The sequence below is a fragment of the Aedes aegypti genome, chromosome 2 (assembly GCF_002204515.2).
Source record: "Aedes aegypti strain LVP_AGWG chromosome 2, AaegL5.0 Primary Assembly, whole genome shotgun sequence".
NCBI lineage: Eukaryota > Metazoa > Arthropoda > Insecta > Diptera > Culicidae > Aedes > Aedes aegypti.
In genome coordinates this window covers 232564992-232584044 of record NC_035108.1, presented here as the reverse complement: position 1 = coordinate 232584044, position 19053 = coordinate 232564992, and the positions used below count along the sequence as shown (strand labels likewise).

Genomic DNA, 19053 nt, shown 5'->3' with positions numbered 1-19053 from the left:
ACTCCTCTGGTACCCCTTTGGTTGAAGCTTTGAACATCTTCCTTGATGATGAGCCCGATGCACACGGCCTCTTTAGATACCGTCCGGTATGCACTTGCTACTTTTAAGCACATTATCCTGTACCTGCTTTCCAACCGCTTCAGGTTTCTGCTCGTTCTAAGCGCTATTGACCAGATTGGTCCTCCATACCTTAGTATGGATAGCGCCACGCTTGCCAATAGCTTGCGTTTGCTAGCAATAACAGCAGAGCTGTTAGACATCATCCTCGAAAGCGCCGCTATAGTCGTAGATGCCCTTTTACGGGCATATTGGGGATACCATCGGGTCCCGGTGCCTTGTTTGACGCGAATGATTTCACGACTTCTGCCAGCTCTTCGTTTGTCACTTTCGCCCCACTTCTTCTCCTTCATCTGCCGCATACGGCGCTGGGGGCCATGGGCTTATGGGATGGTGCGGGAAGAGTACATCGATTATCGATCGCAGCAACTCGGGCGACTTCTCTTGGGGCGCTCTGGCATCTTTGGTCTTAGCCATTACCACTCTGTAGGCGTCACCCCATGGACTCGAATTGGCTCTCTCGCATAGACTATAAAGCATGCCCGTTTTCGGCTAGGAAAATTCCTCAATCGACCATCTTGGGGGCGCGTAACAACTGCAATAGAACACGCTGTTGATTTTTGCTATCGCAAAACGTCAAGGCTGAATACTTCTTGGATTGGGTATCGTCCTGTCGTTCCTATACCTGCTAGCTGTTGAGACCTATCCGCCACCCAGTTCCCGTTGTTGGCTGGTATTCGGTATGGGTCCGATAGTAACACCACGTCAGTCTTGGTTTCCGAGACTGACTGCCAAAGCAGCTGCTAGGCTACATCACAGTAATTTAAATTTAACTGTGTTACTTCCGTTTTGGCTGCTTTGATATTCCGCTTGTGCCCGGACATTTGGGTCCGCCCATTAAGTGTTCCCGAAACACTTTAAGCAAACTTCAGGAGGATGTCGTATGCTCAGCCGGCAAACCGACCAGCTTACCTTGAGTATGCCCAAGTTCTTCGCTTTATTGGCCTCTGCGACCGGCAGCCTGATCGCCGACACCTGGATGCTCCGCGGGCCCTTTGTAATCCACCTTACTGACTACGTCGATGCCACACTGCTCTTTGAGGGCAGACGAGACCTCCGCTGCATCGGAGACCTCATCCAGATTTTTACACTTGAGAATCGCTTCAGCAGTAAGGGATCTTACATCAACCTCGTCGCCAAGTGCTTTTTGTGCCAGTTGCTTATAGAGTGCACCCTTTTTCTTGGCGTCCTTCTTTAAGACTAGGATCATTTAACCAATCCTAATTCGCCTTATGCTCCGCACATTTGCGCCCAATAGCGATAACTTCTCCGTGCTTCGCATCGCCTTCAGAACCTCGGTGTATTTCGCTTGCTCCGTTTTGATAACGAGGGCTTCGCCTAAATTCATATGTTTCGCAGTTTTCGGTCTAGTGCTCTCCTTGCGCTCTGTTTTTTTTTTCTTATTTCCAACTCGTATCCACGGGTTGCTGTTGCCCGTGGTTCCTGTGGATGCACTGCCTGGTTCGGGTTATACCGTGGCTCCTTTTTCTTGGCTTTCTTGGCCTTAGGCTTGGTGTTGGCCTCTCCTTTGTTGCAATGCTCTCTTGATCGCGAGGCTTGGCTCGTGCCAGCTTTTCCGCTATGGAGGACTGCCGCGTAGGTCACTTTTCCCTTAGCAACCATACGTCTTTTCGTCACGTATTCATCTTCGGAAGGTTCCCTCTTTCGCATCGCGTATCGAATAATATCATCAGATATATTCGCGTTGTCTTTCAAGGAAAACACTTCGGTCTGACACGACTTGGTGTCTCTTTCTACATTGCCAAGTTGTTCCTTGGCTTTTTTGTAGTCCTGCATTGCATATATTGCTTTTGCTCTTAACAAACTCGATGATGGCATCAAGTTGCTCAGCAGCTACCTGCTTTTTAGGGAGGCACTTCCTATTGCGATCCATAGCCTTGATTAGTCCTGGGCCATGTGAGGTGACATGTTGCACTGGAGCGGCCAGTGCCTGCCGTCGTCACAGTATCTAGGCTTTTGCCCACACTGTTTTCACTTAAGTTGATGTTGGTCGCCTCCTTCCTTGGCGGGAACCTTAACCAGTTACTGATAGGTCCAGAAGCCTCTCCTTCACATTCCGGTAGTTGTTTGGTTTGGTTGATCATCTCTTATGGGTCCCCCTAAGAGCCGCTATCCAACTCCGCTGGAATAGTCGCCTTTATGATCCCATGGTTATCTATGCAAGCAGGGAGGCCATGCTAGGGTTGACATAGTCCTTTATGGGGTACTATGTTTAGAGCCGGATCGGCGCAAGTCAGGTAATGGCATCTGAGCATACAGTTGGAACAACCAGGCGACGGAATTGGAACGTACTCTAAGGCCTGCCACGGTTTTACGGGACGGGGCAGCATGCGCCATTAACCCACTCGCCGTTTCGGGCCAGGGTCACCCGACCCTACTAAGGGAGTAAAATTTCGCCGATGTTAGCCTCAAAGCATATTATCCAGTATCTATACTAGGGGCTAGGGTGCTTTGGTACTTGAAGCGGCACCGGTCGCTTTGACAGAGTTGTATTCGGACCCCCCCTAACCCTTCATTCTTAGGCACGTTAAGCTTGAAACCGCATGAATTAGGGGTCACCTGTGAGGTGGACTTTTACCACCGGAACAGGCATTCCGTAGTGTTAATTCTTAGCCAATTGAAACAACCGCTACCGACACTACACGGTATATCGTGTGGCAGGTACGATGATACTCTATGCCCAGGGAAGTCAAGGACATTTCCATTACGAAAAGATGCTGGACCGACTGGGAATTGAACCTAGACACCTTCAGCATGGCTTTGTAGCCGCGGACTCTAACCACTCGGCTAAGGAAGGCCCCGAAGGCACTTCGTATATACCCTTCTATACGTGCGTGTTACGATAAAGGTACAAATTGGTAATTTTGACAATTATTTTTGAATTAAATTGCTTTGAACTGCAAACAGAAACGGAAAGAGGCAAGGACTACTTGGGCACTTTGGCATTAGTGATTTTTATAGGCTGAATTGTCTGAAACTACGTAGTGGGAGGCACTTTAATATGATGCATATTATAGCCAAGTATGAGCCGTTATTGAACTTTTAAAAAACCCACTTTCATAGTTTATCAAAAGTGCCAATAATAGGATCGAGCTCCTTATAAAAATACATGAACTATATGCAACATAACAATTGAACAAATAAAGTAGTGAACATTGTTCTAACATTACGTTTTAATAATTGTCACTACTTCCCTTTTATATAACAAATACTCATCAAGGTAACGTTTATTTGCAGCCACGAGGAAAGTCATAAGCCAAATGATTCAGCTCATAGCGGAAAAATCAGACTCTACGGAACATGTTCGCTGCGCATCGATTCTTGAGGATATGAATGCGATGGATAAACGTTGGCTGGAACAACCGGACTATGAGCGCAGGCTTGGTGCATTCCGGGCAATAGATCGAATGATGGAAAACGGAGAAACGCTTGGAATCGATCTGACCATACTGTTTGTCCATCAGTGCTTTTATTACCTGAAAACGGACAGTGACTTGGCCGTTCGTGACAATACTAATCACTTTCTGCGAAAGGTTACAATTCATTCTATTAAAATGTTCGGCAGTGAAAAGGAAGCCGAAACTAAGTATTTAATCGAACGCGTCATACTGACTGCATTGATGAAAGGAATCAAGGATAAAAATGAGACCACTAGAAATGAAAACATTCAGCTACTAGGCGATTTGAGCAGAGAATGTGCCGACTACTGCAGTGTGTTTGCCGATTTACACCCGTTCACCAATGGCGAAAATCGTGAAATCGATTTCTTCGACAATATCACCCATTTGCAAATTCATCGTCATCGCCGTGCCATGAACAGATTTTGTAAAACAGCACAAAAACTATCAAAACTGCCTTCACCGCACACGCTGAACAATTTTGTATTGCCAATTGTGTCAGCTTACCTGTGCAATGAGACATACCGTAAGAAAGTGAGACTTACCGATGCTGCCGGCAGTTGTGTCGCATTGATTGGGCGAATGCTGCCCTGGGCTAGCTATAAGGCCGTGCTGAAACAATACCTGAACAAAATGAAGCACAACCTTGAATATCAAAAGCAGCTGATACGGCTCGTTGTGGCATTGCTGGATAATTTCCATTTCGACCTCACACAAGCAGACATCGGACTTCTGCAGGACATAGGTGGCTTGGTCCAAACGAAACCAACAGTTAATGCTGAGAGGTGAGTGTAATAGTTTTTTTTTTGCAATTTCTCATCGTAATAGGCTGATTTCCATCTCGCCAATCTGTCATGAAACGGCCTACTTTCCTGCACTGAAGTATGCAGGGCGGGAATAGTCATTACTCATTACGCAACGCTTTCTCATTACGCAACTGTTTTGAGTTGCGTAATGAATTTTACACAACCATTTCTCAGAAATTGTAAAATGATGGTGAATGCATTCCGATATTATTTATGATACCCCCAAGTGGTCTTCTACGAAATTGCAAAAAATTTTGTACCGTAAGGACGCCATTCAGCGCTCATGCTCCATTCACCGCTCATTGAGTTATTTTGAAAAATCTGAACAAATTTTCTCTATAAAAGTTATTAGCATGTGTTGGAATACCATAAAGGGTTGTATCAGAATGAAATTTATATGGTTTTATCTTAAACATTTTTTCTAGAAAATAATTTTAGTCTGTTTAAGGCAATAAATATGCGTTCAACAATAATTTTACTAAATAAGCGGTTCCACGCGAAATCATCCATAAAATGCTGAAATCTGACATGTACTATTCCGATTTGGATGAAACTGCGCAGATGTATTAAGTATATGAGACGAAAATTATCTCATATAATTGATCGTTTAGAATCGAGAGTAACTTCTGGTAAGGGCGTATGTATTTTTGGCACAACCATTTAAAAAAAACTGTACCTCGGAAACCGTTTGTTATAGAGAAATAGTGTCTGAGGAGGGATGGTAGACAATCAAATAGGCTTTGTAAAAAAATATACACTGAAAAAAAAAATACTTTTATTTTCATGAAAAAATCGAAATTAAACCTTAAAACACAAATTGCAAAAAATAGGTATTTTCGATTTTTTTTCAAATTCTTTCTGTAAAATTTCAATGTAAAACCAGATGTTTTAAGCACAGTTTTAACATGGTGCAATCTAAAATAAAAAAGTTTTTCTAAGAGCAACTTTTGGTGCATTTCTGAAAATTCAATTTCTGGCCGTAGAAAAGACGTTTTGATGCTGTAATATGATTCTTCATCCAAAAACAATTCAAAATGCTAATAACAATGATCTTCCTAAAACTAGCCGTTTTCTAGATATTTAGGATTCAATTATATTAATATCATAAAACTTAAGAAAATACGCCCGTTTCATAAGTTACTCCAGATGCTCCACCAACAGATGGAGCATCTGGAATAATGCAAGAAACGGGCGTATTTTCTTAAGTTTCATGATATTAATATAATTCAATCCCAAATATCTTGAAGCGGTTACTTATAGGAAGATCATTGATACAGGTATACCTCGATTTAGTGGACATTTTGATTTAAAAATTGTCCATAAAATCGAATTGTACATAAAATCGAAGCAAAATTTTTATCTCACTTTTTGTTTTCTATTCTGTTGAAACTTCATTAGAATGTATCATTATCGCCTAAAAATAAATTTTCGATACAAGGCTCAGTGTTTCAAGGTTGCCTTGAGTTAACAAATTTTTTATGAAATCAGTCCGTCATTGACGTAATGCATTCTAATACAAATTATGTATGTTTTTTTTCATAATAATATTGTTAAAAACCCGACAAAAAATGCTTTCAATATGGTTTACTTAACTGTTTATTCAAAGGCTCAAGCACCATCACTCATAACGGAGCCGAACGCATTTGAAATTCTATTACAATTCCTTACACAGCATAACAAAAAAAACATTCTGTATGTCTCAGGGATCAAATCATGTGTTTTCAGTAAATTTGGGGTGGTCAACATAGTCAACATGACAAAAATTATTATTGGATTGACAAACATATCATACTGAGTGACAACCAGTGTCTGCATATTTCAATATACAATCAACAACGCTGATCCTCAGTAGGATCCGCCATCGTTGATTTCTTCTTTGTGTGAATGTTTTTTTTTTGACAATACATGCACGAATCTGATAGATTAATCAAATAAAGGCATCACATTTCTGTTTGCTTACACCAATGATTTAAAATTCAGTCTAATTTTTTATATTCAATTCTCAATTCAGTACCTCTAGGTGAAATTGAATATTGCAATTACACCAACAGTGGGTGAAACTGATTGTGTGCGTGTCCACTCACTCCCTTTCTCTTCGCAATCGCTCTTATCTTAAAAAAATAGAACGAATTCAATGAGGAATTTTCAAGTTATTTTTGAAAAAGCTCTTGGAACTGTGGAAAATTTCTGAAAGGACTCGTATAAAACTCAACATAAACACCCATTTTGAGTAATTCGTACACGTGTAATTGAAAAAAAATGCTATTCGTCTGGAAAAATTCGTAGACAAAACTAATTGTCGTGCTTCAAAACGAACCACTGGAATAATTTCAGCAGATTTGTCTAACAAATCCTGAAGAAAGATACATAATCACTTAAATAATCTGTTGATAAATCCTTACTAGATTGTAAAACTTTTCCTTTTTCTAGTAAATTCTGAAAAAAAAACTCTTGGATAAATCTTTGAGCAGCATAAAATCCACAAAAGAGAAATTGGAAATTTTGGGATTTTCGGAACAATCCTAAGAATACAATAGTAACCTTAATAATTACAATTCGCACACATCACTACAGACTTAGTTGTAGCAATATTAAATTTGTGAATGGCAACATGTTAAAAGTTATCGTTTATTTACATGTCGCGGCCTGGGAGGGAGAAACCGATACAAAATTTCTGCACGTCATAGTGAGCCCAAATTCTGCTGTCACGAACTGTCACTGTGAGCCGGAATCTTAAACAATGGACAAACATGATAAAAGCGCGTAATTGATCAAAACTAACTGTGGCCCTTTTACAATGTTTGTCCAGAAACGTCGGAGCTGCACAACAAATGAAAAATAGCGATTTTCACCAAGCCTGCCTTGATTGTCGTTGGCAAGCTGGAGTTATCTTGCAGTTTAGAAATAAGTTGTTCGATATTTCATGTGTAGTATCTGTACCTCCCTCCCAGGTCTCGAATGCCTAAAAACGGGCTGAGGAAGTCCTACTGGAGTCTTCTTATTTTCAAATTCCTTCCATCTTTTAAACGCATTTATTTGGCATTTTGCAATGAAACAGGACCCAGCCCCTTTATAAGCATACCGTATACCATTCACAGGTTTTAAGTTTACATAAAGCATGTTTAGAATTGGATAAACATCAAAAAATTAAATATGAAATTTTTATGTCCATAAAATCGAGGTAAAATGTACATAAAATCGAAGTACATAAAATCGAGGGTCCATATAATCGAGGGTCCACTAAATCGAGGTATACCTGTATTAGAATTTTGAATTGTTTTTGGATAAAGAATCATATTGCAGCATCAAAACGCCTTTTCTATAACCAGAAATGGAATTTTCAGAAATACACCAAAAGTTGCCCTTTTTTTTAAATTACACCATGTTGAAACTGCCCTTAAAACATGGGATATTAATGTGGAAAGAGATAAACGTAACATTGTTGGTGGAGCATCTGGAGTAACTTATGAAACGGGCGTATTTTCTTAAGTTTTATGATATTAATAGAAAAGGATAGTTTTAGGAAGATCATTGTTATTAGCATTTTGAATTGTTTTTTGGTGAAGAATCATATTACAGCATCAAAACGTCTTTTCTACGGCCAGAAATTGAATTTTCAGAAATGCACCGAAAGTTGCTCTTAGAAAAACTTTTTTATTTTAGATTGCACCATGTTGAAACTGTGCTTAAAACATCTGGTTTTACATTGAAATTTTACAGAAAAAATTTGAAAAAAATCGAAAATACCTATTTTTGCAATTTGTGTTTTAAGGTTTAATTTCGATTTTTTCATGAAAATAAAAGTATTTTTTTTTCAGTGTACATTTTTTTTTTACAAAGCCTATTTGATTGTCTACCATCCCTCCTCAGACACTTTTTCTCTATAACAAACGGTTTCCGAGGTACATTTTTTTTAATGGTGATGCTAAAAATACATACGCCCTTATCAGAAGTTACTCTTGATTTTAAATGGTCTCTCCACCAGTGGAAAAAACTTATTCTATTATATCGAAACTATGTGCAAAATTCCATTTGAATCCAAGGTAGTCGAGTTTCATCGTTTACCGATTTGGCGTGGAACCGCTCTATGGCAGATCAAAAAATGCTTCTTAGCTGCTAATGTTAAATATGTTGTCGTACTATAGTACAAAGATAACAATCAGCTTACTAAAGTAAATTGATTCCAACTAGTGCAGTGTATAGGGTTTCATACTTAGGATGAGCGGTGAATGGCGCCCTAAACCTGTATCATTGGCACCATTATAAATTTCTCACATTTCAACTTTTTTCCTACAAAAGCAAATGGTTTATCTTGCGTCTAGTGCAGTAGTTATGAAAAATATCAAACGACTGATTTTTGACAGAATTAAACATGTTAAATTGCTGTTAAATGAGCGGTGAAAGGCGTCCTTACGGTACGTAACTCGAACAAGCCATCGTTCAGATCAAGCTTCAAAAGTTTTCAGTTTACGTTTGTGGGATATATCTACGACCAAACTCGCAGCCCGAGCTCTATTACTCACATTTACCGCTCCTCAAAATTGATTATCACCATAAGCCGCTGGTTCCTCGTATGGACTTAAACGATTTTTTTTCCCTCATCTGTAGAGCCTTTTAACCACTGCTTCCATTATTTAGGAATATTGTGGTATGACCCATATTTTATTTGGTGCTCATCAAATATCCTTTCACAATTGAGATGTGATAGACATTGGTTGATGTGTCACACTGTCCCAACTGGGCACAACTCGTTTTATAAAGTCTATTACCCTATTAGACTTAAACGATGCTTGTATGCTGTTTGCCGAAGATTCGAGCCAACAGCGTGACTTCGATTTTCAATGCTGTGATTTTGCGGAGTTGAACGATGCTATTTCAGCCATTGGCTGGGAGATAACGTTTGACGGTAGGGGCACCGACGAGACGGTATGTATTTTTTACGACATTCTTTACGGAATTTTGGACGAGCACGTCCCTCGTAGACGACGCACGCGTTGTTCTTACAAACATCCTTGGTGGACATCCGAGCTGCAACATCTTCGCAATGTTGTTCGCAACTCTCGAAGACGTTATTTTCGAGCGCGAACTGATGAAAATCGAAACAATTTACGTCTTATCGAAACCAGTTATAATGAGTGTCAAACTGCTGCATTTCGAAGCTACGTCGCTCGTTTGGAGACGACCGCTAAGCACGATCTCACAGCCTTTTGGAATTTTATTCGAAATCGCAAACACTCAACTCGATTTCCTGCTGAAATGACTTACAAAAAAACTATCGCTAGCTGCCCTGAAGATGTTGCTAATATGTTTGCCGACTGCTTTAAGGCGAAGTAGGCCGTCATTGAAATTTGTACGCGTCGTTGATGATTGTTGCTTATTCATCTCACGATTTCGAATCAAAGAAAATCAATTGGTTTTGCACTGACACAGCTGAAAAAGGATCAGCATACTTTATGCATGTTAACGCGTACAGTGATACTTTTTCAAGTCAATATAAACTATCAAGACTGAGTTTTATCACTTTGAAGAGCAAGCTGAAAAGTCATCATTGTTGCCAGAACGAATGACGGGCTACTTAGCCTTGAGAACGTGTACAGTTCGAATCCACCAACGTTTTCATCAGACAACCTCAGAAATTGCCCAACTTACGATCTGAATCTCGCGGCTTTGAAAAATCTGAACGTAACCAAAGGGGCTGGCACTAACAATTTGCCGCCGTTAGTCTTAAAAGAATGTGCAGAATCGCTGCAAACGCTGGAGATTATCCATAATAAGTCGCTTCGTAATAGCACTTTTCCGTCGATATGGTAGAAAGCCTCAATCACTCCTATCTTCAAAGCTGGTTCTTCTCATGCTGTCGAAAACTACCGTGGCGTTTCAATTTTATGCTCTGTAGCTAAAGTTTTTGAAGGATTAGTTCACAATGTTCTCTACGCTGCATCTACCCCAATAATTTCGGAACTCCAGCACGGCTTCGTCAAAAAGCGATCAACGACAACTAACCTTATGATGTTCACTAACTTCCTATCGACAGAAATCGAAAAAAGGAGCCAAGTAGATGCCATATACTTCGATTTCTCCAAAGCGTTCGACAAACTGCCACACGAACTAGCAATAGCGAGGCTAAGACACTTGGGCTTTCCGGATTGGATAACGGAGTGGTTGTGACTGACGCAACGCGTAGCATTCGTCAACATCAATGGCACACACTCCAGCGTTTTCTCTATTGCTTCTGGTGTTCCTCAGGGAAGCGTTCTGGGGCCACTGATTTTCATATTGTTTATCAACGACCTGTGCTTCCGACTGAAATCGGGAAAGTTGTTCTACGTTGACGATCTAAAAATATACAGAACTATAGCATCTTATCTGGACTGCTGTGCGCTACAAGCTGATATAAAGGAACTCGAGCTGTGGTGCGTGGAAAACGGCATGGAGTTGAACATCAAAAAGTGTAAGTCCGTTGTATTTTCCCGGCGACAATCGTGCATCGAATTTGGATATTCGATTGGATCAGAACCATTGGAACGCTTTGAGTCAATCCGAGACTTAGGCGTTATTCTGGACAGTAAACTGTGGTTTAATGAACACGTCAATGCTACAACTGCGAAGGTGTTTGCAGCCTTAGGATTTGTTCGAAGAAATGCTAGCTGCTTCAAGGACATCTATGCTCGTTCGTAGTATTTTGGAGTATGCTGTATGTGTGTGGTCTCCACATCATACTATCCACATTATCCGGATTGAAAAGATCCAGCGTAGCTTCATCCGCTTCGCCCTTCGGCAGCTGCCATGGTCGGATCCGTTTAACTTGGCTGATTACACGTCACGCTGCAGACTCATTGCTTTGCAAACACTTTCTTCGAGACGCAGTAACCTACAAAGGCTTTTTATGTTTGACTTGATCAGAGGAAATCTTGACTGTCCATCGCTCCTGCAAAATGTTTCGTTCTACGCACCAAACCGACATCTGCGACAACGTGATTTGCTGCTCATCAGACGGCATAGAACTTCCTATGGCTTCAACAATCCGTTATGTGTATGTTCTCGATTATTCAATAGTGTGAGTGACTTGTTTGGCTTTAATGTATCCATATCTGTGTTTAAAAATAGAATTAAAGTTTTAGAGTAAGAGACAGTCTGGGGAATCGTACTAGATTTAAGACAGTGAATAAATAAATAAATAAAATCTTCAGCGCTAGATGGCTGCACGGACAGGATTGGCTTGATGGCACTCGAACTCACTTTCACCTCGTTGACTTGGGCTGGGAACAATTGCTTCTCGGGGAGAAACTCTCGGTGGCGACGTGTTTGGCTCCTTCCTCACATTTGGAAACGGAACGGCTTGTTCCGTCGTTGGGCTCGGTGATCGGCTTCGTATGAGCGGGGTGCGCCAGCGTGGCGCAGTGGTCGCAGCGAAATAGTTGGATGATAACGCTCGACTGTTCTGGTACTTGTTACCGGTGGTCGAAAAGGATAGCAACAACGTTTCCACCAGTACGCAGGCATCAAAATGGAGGTCCTCGAAGCGCTCATAATCCTCGTCAAGCTCTGCATACCTCTCGGCTGGGAATGCAGATAGCAACTCACCGTACACACTTTGATACTTTTTGTAAAAGCACTGTAGTTCATTCTCGTAAAGCTTCACTCGTGCAAAACTTGGTCGGATGGTACCATTCCTGCCGACCAACTACTCCTGGAGCCGCTTCACTTTTGCCACCACGAGGCTACGTTCGGCAATCAGTCTCTCCACTTCTGCCATTGCATTACCACTTCACACGCGCGCGACACACTTTCGGAGTGGAAATGATTCGGACTTCAGGACTTTCTTACACGCGCGCGACTCACTTTCGGGTGGAGGGATTCGAAAATTTTTCACTGACACTAATCAGTTCGCTAGGGGAATTTCGTTTCCTCTCCGCCAATGGAAACCAGGAATATTTTCTTCACTTTGGGTCGAGCTACCGGGGCAGGAACTATAGCGATCCTCCCGGTAGGAAAGCTGGTTGCTATTGGCGATAGTAATTGGGAGGGATTGTCTCAATCGGCTGATTGACGACACACACACGGCTGCGGTTGCAGCTTCCACGGAACTGGATCCTCTATCCGGTTCGATTGGACCAAATGTTACGGCGTGCAACTGGAGCTTTTGCTCGGGTGAGCGGGGACGGAACGATCGGTTGATCGTCCGCCACCTGTTGCCGGGCAACAGAACACAGGACGGATGGATGGAAAAGCGGTTTGGACACTTAACTTAATTACTGTATTTCTATCGAGGTTAACATTATAATGGTTAGAGCCTGGTATCCACATCCTAAGTAGAGCGGTCAAGTACAATTTGTTGCTAATTACCAAAGTAATTTTGACAGCTGATCTAGAATGAGCGAAGTGTCACTTTACTTGCGGAATAATGAGCGCACATTTTTCCGTACACGGAGACGGAATTCAACTCAATTTTGGGTTGTTTCAACGCAATTTCGTAGTTGAGCCCAATAACTCAATTTTGGCTAAATTTCCAAGGTCCCCACTAGGTAGTTTGGCTTTAATTCCATTAGAAAAATATACTCAATTTTGGGTTGATTTAACGCAAAATTGAGTTCTTTCGACCCAAACAAAAGAAAAGTTGCATTTACCCAAATTTGGCTTATTGGGCCAAAGTACCCCCATTGGGTAGATGCAGCTCTCTCTATTTTTGACAACATTCGTGTGGGAGAAAGAGAAAACCGAGAGATTTTGGGTTGAAACTATAATCGATATACTTAATTTTGGGTAAAGTAAACTCAAAAATTAGGTAAAAATATTTCTCCGTGTACGGAATAGTGACAGCTCCATTTGATTTGTACGGCAGGCGTTACCAATGTTACGAAATCATCTCTACTTGTCAACTGGATACAGCTCAAGTAATTTGGACAGCTGAAGTATTTCTTGGCCATTACTTGTCCTATCCTTTTGCACAGTACTTACGAAGTGGATACTACCCATAGGAAGAAACTGAATCAAGATCTGTGCACGCAAGCTCCTTAAATAGGCTGCAAGTAGAAAGATTCATTGCATGCACAGTGGAATGGCTTCGGTGGAAATTTCCACTGTCTTATGTACTGCTGAACGATGCTGCAACGATGAGGACGGTTGTGGTGGTGGTAGTTGAAACTTCTCGCTGGGGTGCTCTTCACGCTGTACATAACTGGATACAGGTATACGCTAGAAAGGATGGGAATGGGAAACAAGCAAAACTATCGAAGTGGTGTGTATATAATTATATGTAATGTTTAGCTTTTCGGTAGTTGTTAAACTTCCATTCGGCTGGTGGACCGTAAACCACGATTCAATAATTAAAAACAAGTATTTATCGAGCAACGGATTCATGTTCCGTAACCGGTCGTTTGAGAACGTCGCGACCCATTGGAAGCCCACACAATAGAAACCTCAGCCAGCGCAGTTGCTGGCTAGTGTAGTGTGCTATTACTATACCTAAAAAAAAACAATGCGCTCTCGGGCTAGGCATTGGATATATATAGAAAGCGTTGTGTTTGGATGGGCATCTAATTCTTCCGAAAGAGGTGTACTTTGCGAAAAAGGACCACGTGATTATTGAGCTGAAATCGAATTCTGGTTAACTTCTGCGTTCATGAGTCCTCTCATGGCGTATTGGTAACGCGCCCCAACTAGAGATCGGGGAGTCGTGAATTCGATTCTCACTGAGAAGACGTGTAACTTTTTCCTAATCTTCACATCAATTTGTCCATCTAATCCAATTGCAAATTATATGTAATGTTTAGCTTTTCGGAATCTATGACAAAAGGTCGAAGGACAAAAGGTCGAAAGACAAAAGGTCGAAAGGACAAAAGGTCGAAGAACAAAAAGAAGGGACAAAAGGTCGAAAATATTTTTTCAAAGAAGGAAAAATTTCCCACCATGCAAATCATTTTCGACCTTTTGTCCTTTCGACCTTTTGTCTTTCGACCTTTTGTCCTTTCGACCTTTTGTCCATAAACCAGCTTTTGGGTAGTTTTTAAACTTCCACTCGGCTGGTTGGCCGTAAACCACGATTCATGATTAAAAACAAGTATTAAAGCTTCAACCAAATATTTTTTCCATCCTCATGCTCGATAAAAGTGTTGAACCATAAGCTTTCAGATAGTGCGTAACTTTGGGAAAATATTGCATTCCTTAAATATGAATTTTGTACTTCATTCTATTGTTACATTTTTAAATTTTTTGACTTCAGTCAGTTTGACGTCATAATAGTCGAAGAAATTTAAATTTTAGTTCAATTCCAATTAAGAATCATAATAATATAATACATGAGGTATATTTTAAAATGATAAAAACCATAAAAATCTCAAAAATGTGTTTTGATAGTTTTGGACGCTCCTTTATATGGAGCCCGACCATTGTGCGTTGGCGCGAACAATTGCTTTAAATTTGAACGAAAAAACTGGTTTTTAATTTTTGATGATTGCTGATGATTGAATGACGGATTCTTGAGCCATAAGTCTCCAGTTGACATTCTTCTAGTCTGCCAAGCTTGACGGAACTCTCTATCGAACCAGTCCTTTCGTCATCGTCGTCGACCAATCATACCATCGCCAATCGATCACCGCTTCGTGAATAGGGTTCGATTAGTTGTTAACACCCGCAGACAGGCCTTCCTTAGCCGAGTGGTTAGAGTCCGCGGCTACATAGCAAAGCCATGCTGAAGGTGTCTGGTTCGATTCCCAGTCGATCCAGGATCTTTTCGTAATGAAAATTTCCTTGACTGCCCTGGGCATAGAGTATAATCGTACTTGCCACACGATATACGAATGCGAAAATGGCAACTTAGGCAAAGAAAGCTCTCAGTTAACTGTGGAAGTGCTCATAAGAACACTAAGCTGAGTAGCAGGCTCTGTCCTAGTGGGGACGTAACGCCAAAAAGAAGAAAAAGAAGACCCGCAGACATTTTGATTCTTCCCAACTGTTAATCTAGCTTCTGGCGGTACTATCCGTTGATAAGCGTTGGACCTTGAATCGTTTTTTTCTGTTATTTCTGAGACTCCTGACACTGCTTCAACGAGATAATGATGCGACTATGCGAGTCGATGAAAAGTCTAGTCCATCAACCAGGCATGCTACTTGGATTTCGCCAGGTGTTTTTTCGGGCATTATTACGTGCGAAGCAGTGTTTGGCATTCCTCTTTCAGCAGTGAAGGTCACAAGCCGAATGCCATTATCATGTGTAACGGAATAAAGACTTTTTGTTCCAATGACGGGTCGGAATAAGTTTTCTCAAACAGCGCATTTGTTTCGTCGATGACTACCTTGAAACCCTGTTTTGGGAGGTCTTATAATAGTTTTTACCCTTCATGTCATAGAACGTTTCGTTTCATCGTGCAGATCAGACTGTTGTCGTTTAGTGACTTTCATAAAATAACTCGCTTCAACTGTTTCCTCTAAACAAAAATGCAATTTACCTGACTTAAATTTATGTTTTTTTTAATTTCCATCTACAGCGAGATCAACGATGTTGAAGATATCAAGCAATCGGATGAAGTGGAAAAACAGGAAGTCGAAGAGTCTAACGAAAAGGACGATTTCGACGAAAAAGAAGACAATGATGATGATAAAGATGACAGAATATCGTCAAAAGTAGCGTTGCAAATCTCCTTTAACGGTTTGACCATTTTGACAAAGACAAATGCGGAAGCAGTCATGTACGACATTTCCAAAATACTCATTCCGGATCTGTTCTCTGCTATCAACTACAAGGAAATCCCAGACAGCATCAAACTGAATGAGCGAAAAGAACGGTATCAGCGAGAGAAAGAAGAGATGTCGAAAATCCCAGTCGCGATTGCCATCGTAAAATTGCTGCAGAAACTACCAAAAAAGTTTATGGATTTGAATTTACCTAAATTATTGATGAAGGTCATCAACTTTTTGAAATCCAACTTGAAGCAGGTTCGCAGCATAGCGAGAGAAACCCTAAAGAACATGCTTCTTTCTGTGGGACCACCTCTTCTTAGGACCATTTTGGAGAACTTGACAGCAATTCTTTCCAGAGGCTTTCAGCAACACGTAATGGTAGTTACAGTGCACACCCTCCTTGATGCCGTAAAGGATCAGCTCAATACAGAGGTTGTGGATGACGTTTTGCAATTGGTTTTGAGCATATGCATCAATGATATCTTTGGGCGATTATCGGAAGAAAAAGAAGTCGGTTCAGTCATCAGTAAAACCCCTGAAGCCAAACCCAACAAAAAGAGTTTCCTATCTCTTCAAATACTAGCGAAGAAAATGAGCGAAAAGTCCACTTTGGATTTGATCGTGCCCTTGAAAGAGATAATAGCCAAAACCAACTCAAGGAAAACAGTTCTTAAAGTGGAAGAAGCATTGAGCAAAATTGCAGATGGAATATGCTCCAACGAGAACATCAGCGTTGAATCTGTGCTTATTTTCGTATTCGGTATAACTTCAGAAAGCATTCCAGATCTGGTGTGTGGAAGCAAACAGGCCACCCTATCCGAGAAGCAAAAGAATAAAATGAAGGAAAAGAGGCCAGATATTTATCTAATCCCGGCGGAACCTAAACGTAGAGGTGCCTTCAATCAAATTGCGTTGGTCACCAGTGCAAAAACCAATGCTCATGTCTTCGTCGAAATGGGACTGGAAATATTGCACTCACTCATAAAGAAAAGTCAAGTGCTTTCCGTGGAATATGAAGCATTTTTGGATCCCCTTGTACCCATATTGGTCGATTCTTTGAATAGCAATCATATCAAAGTGACAACGTTGAGTATAAAATGTATATCTTCTATCTGGTCCAGCAAGCTGAACTTGCCCAGCATTGAGAAAAGCATAGCAATTATAGTGGAGAACCTATTGAAACTTTTGCACAAGTACGCTACGGCTGTTATTGGACGACATGACGAAAACTTCCAATTGGTGAAAAACAGTTTCAAGGCAGTCGTTACCTTGTTAAAGTACGTTAAATACTTTGAAATTACCAACGAACAGCTGAAAATGTTACTGTTGTACGTGGAACAAGATCTCTACCACAACGAGAAGCAGAATATGGCTTTGATTTTGTTACGATCTATTATTGGAAGGAAACTGATCGCCGCTGAGATGCCATCAATCATTAAAAAAGTCGCTGAGCTGAGTATTACCCATGACAATCAGAAAGTTAGGTATGAGTAACTCGTGAATATAATTAACAACTGTAGTTGTTATTGACAGTCTATTTTTCTACACTCCTTAGGGAAGACTGCCGTCAGATCGTCCAAGAATACTTGTTGAACTACACGCTCGGGAAAAAAATCGATCAGACCATTCATTTTTACGTGAGTCAGCTGGAGTACGAGGTGATTGCAGGTCGCGAATCTGCAGTGCTAATGCTTGAAACGATATTCAAATCATTTCCAACGGTAAGTTGAAGCCTTTATCGTTATACTATTGCTTGATATTTTTATTGAATAAGCTAATTTGGACTTGCTATCGCCTAAATTATGTAATTTTTATTTTTTAAATTATCATTCAGATAACAAACATTGTTCCTACATTTCTAACACAATTAACATTCTCCGATCCCTGGCCACGATCACAGGATTTGACGGTGCCAAAGTAGACGATGGACCATAATAATACTCGTCTGACCTTCCCAATACTTTGGCACACCTCTAACGGTTCATGATTTATCATGAAACGGCTGCATTCAGGCGGAGGATCTGTTAATATGTTAGGAGCCCAGATAGCCGTTGCGGTAAACGCGCAGCTATTCAGCAAGACCAAGCTGAGGGTCGTGGGTTCGAATCCCACCGGTCGAGGATCTTTTCGGGTTGGAAATTTTCTCGACTTCCCAGGGCATAAAGTATCATCGTACCTGCCACACGATATACGTATGCAAAAATGGTCATTGGCATAGTAAGCTCTCGGTTAATAACTGTGGAGTGCTCATAAAGAACACTAAGCTGAGAAGCAGGCTCTGTCCCAGTGGGGACGTAACGCCAGAAAGAAGAAGAAGAAGAGTCGATCAATATGACTCGACTGGAGTCACTGTCCACCACACGGCTCTGTCACTCGAGTTTTTCGACAGTTGTCACTCTATGTGACTGGATTACTATGGCAGTCGACGGGTGACATCTGAAATATGCCTGGTTACTTTGATCGACAGTGATTACAGACGAGTCACATGAATCTGCTCGATTTACAAAATAGACCCCTTATATGGTCATTTTCCATAAAATTGGCCATAAATCAAAAACGAAAAAAAAGTACATTTCAAAAATTTCAGAGATTAAAGCTTATGAAATTTTCTTCTCAAAAATATATAATAATAATAATAATATATAAGTTTTCCACTAATTGGAACATAGTTTTTCCGGCTTTTCTTTACGAATTTTCTCAATGGTGGAAAATTTTGTGGAAAACTGTTTCTAGTTAATATATTTTTTTATTCCTGAGAAAATTTGCTTTCATTTTCATAAAAAAAAAAACTTCGTTTCTACGATGCTTCGTTCTTGAGTTATGATTTTTCAAAGTAAGTAGTGTCAGAGGAAAACAAAAAAAATCCAACCGAGTTTTCCGGGAAAATAAGCGACCCTAAATTTTCTCAATTTTTTTTTTATTCGTATATTGATGAGTCCTGCCTGTTGGAAAAGTTTCATGAAAATCTGAGACCCTTCGGCCGACTTTGTACGGAAATAAAAAAAATCCCCATCATCATTAAGGATCCAAAT

The 19053-nt window shown here is 40.7% G+C and overlaps 1 protein-coding gene across 1 annotated transcript in view; it reads left to right on the top strand.

Moving 5' to 3' along the window:
- The window catches only part of LOC5575899 (small subunit processome component 20 homolog), a 110939-nt gene that overhangs the window by 70194 nt on the left and 21692 nt on the right, over window positions 1-19053 (top strand). The window contains exons 6-8 of the mRNA XM_021844435.1: window positions 3376-4321; window positions 15829-17505; window positions 17577-17742. Of these exons, the coding sequence (XP_021700127.1) occupies window positions 3376-4321; window positions 15829-17505; window positions 17577-17742 (2789 nt within the window). The remainder of the gene's footprint in view (window positions 1-3375; window positions 4322-15828; window positions 17506-17576; window positions 17743-19053) is intronic.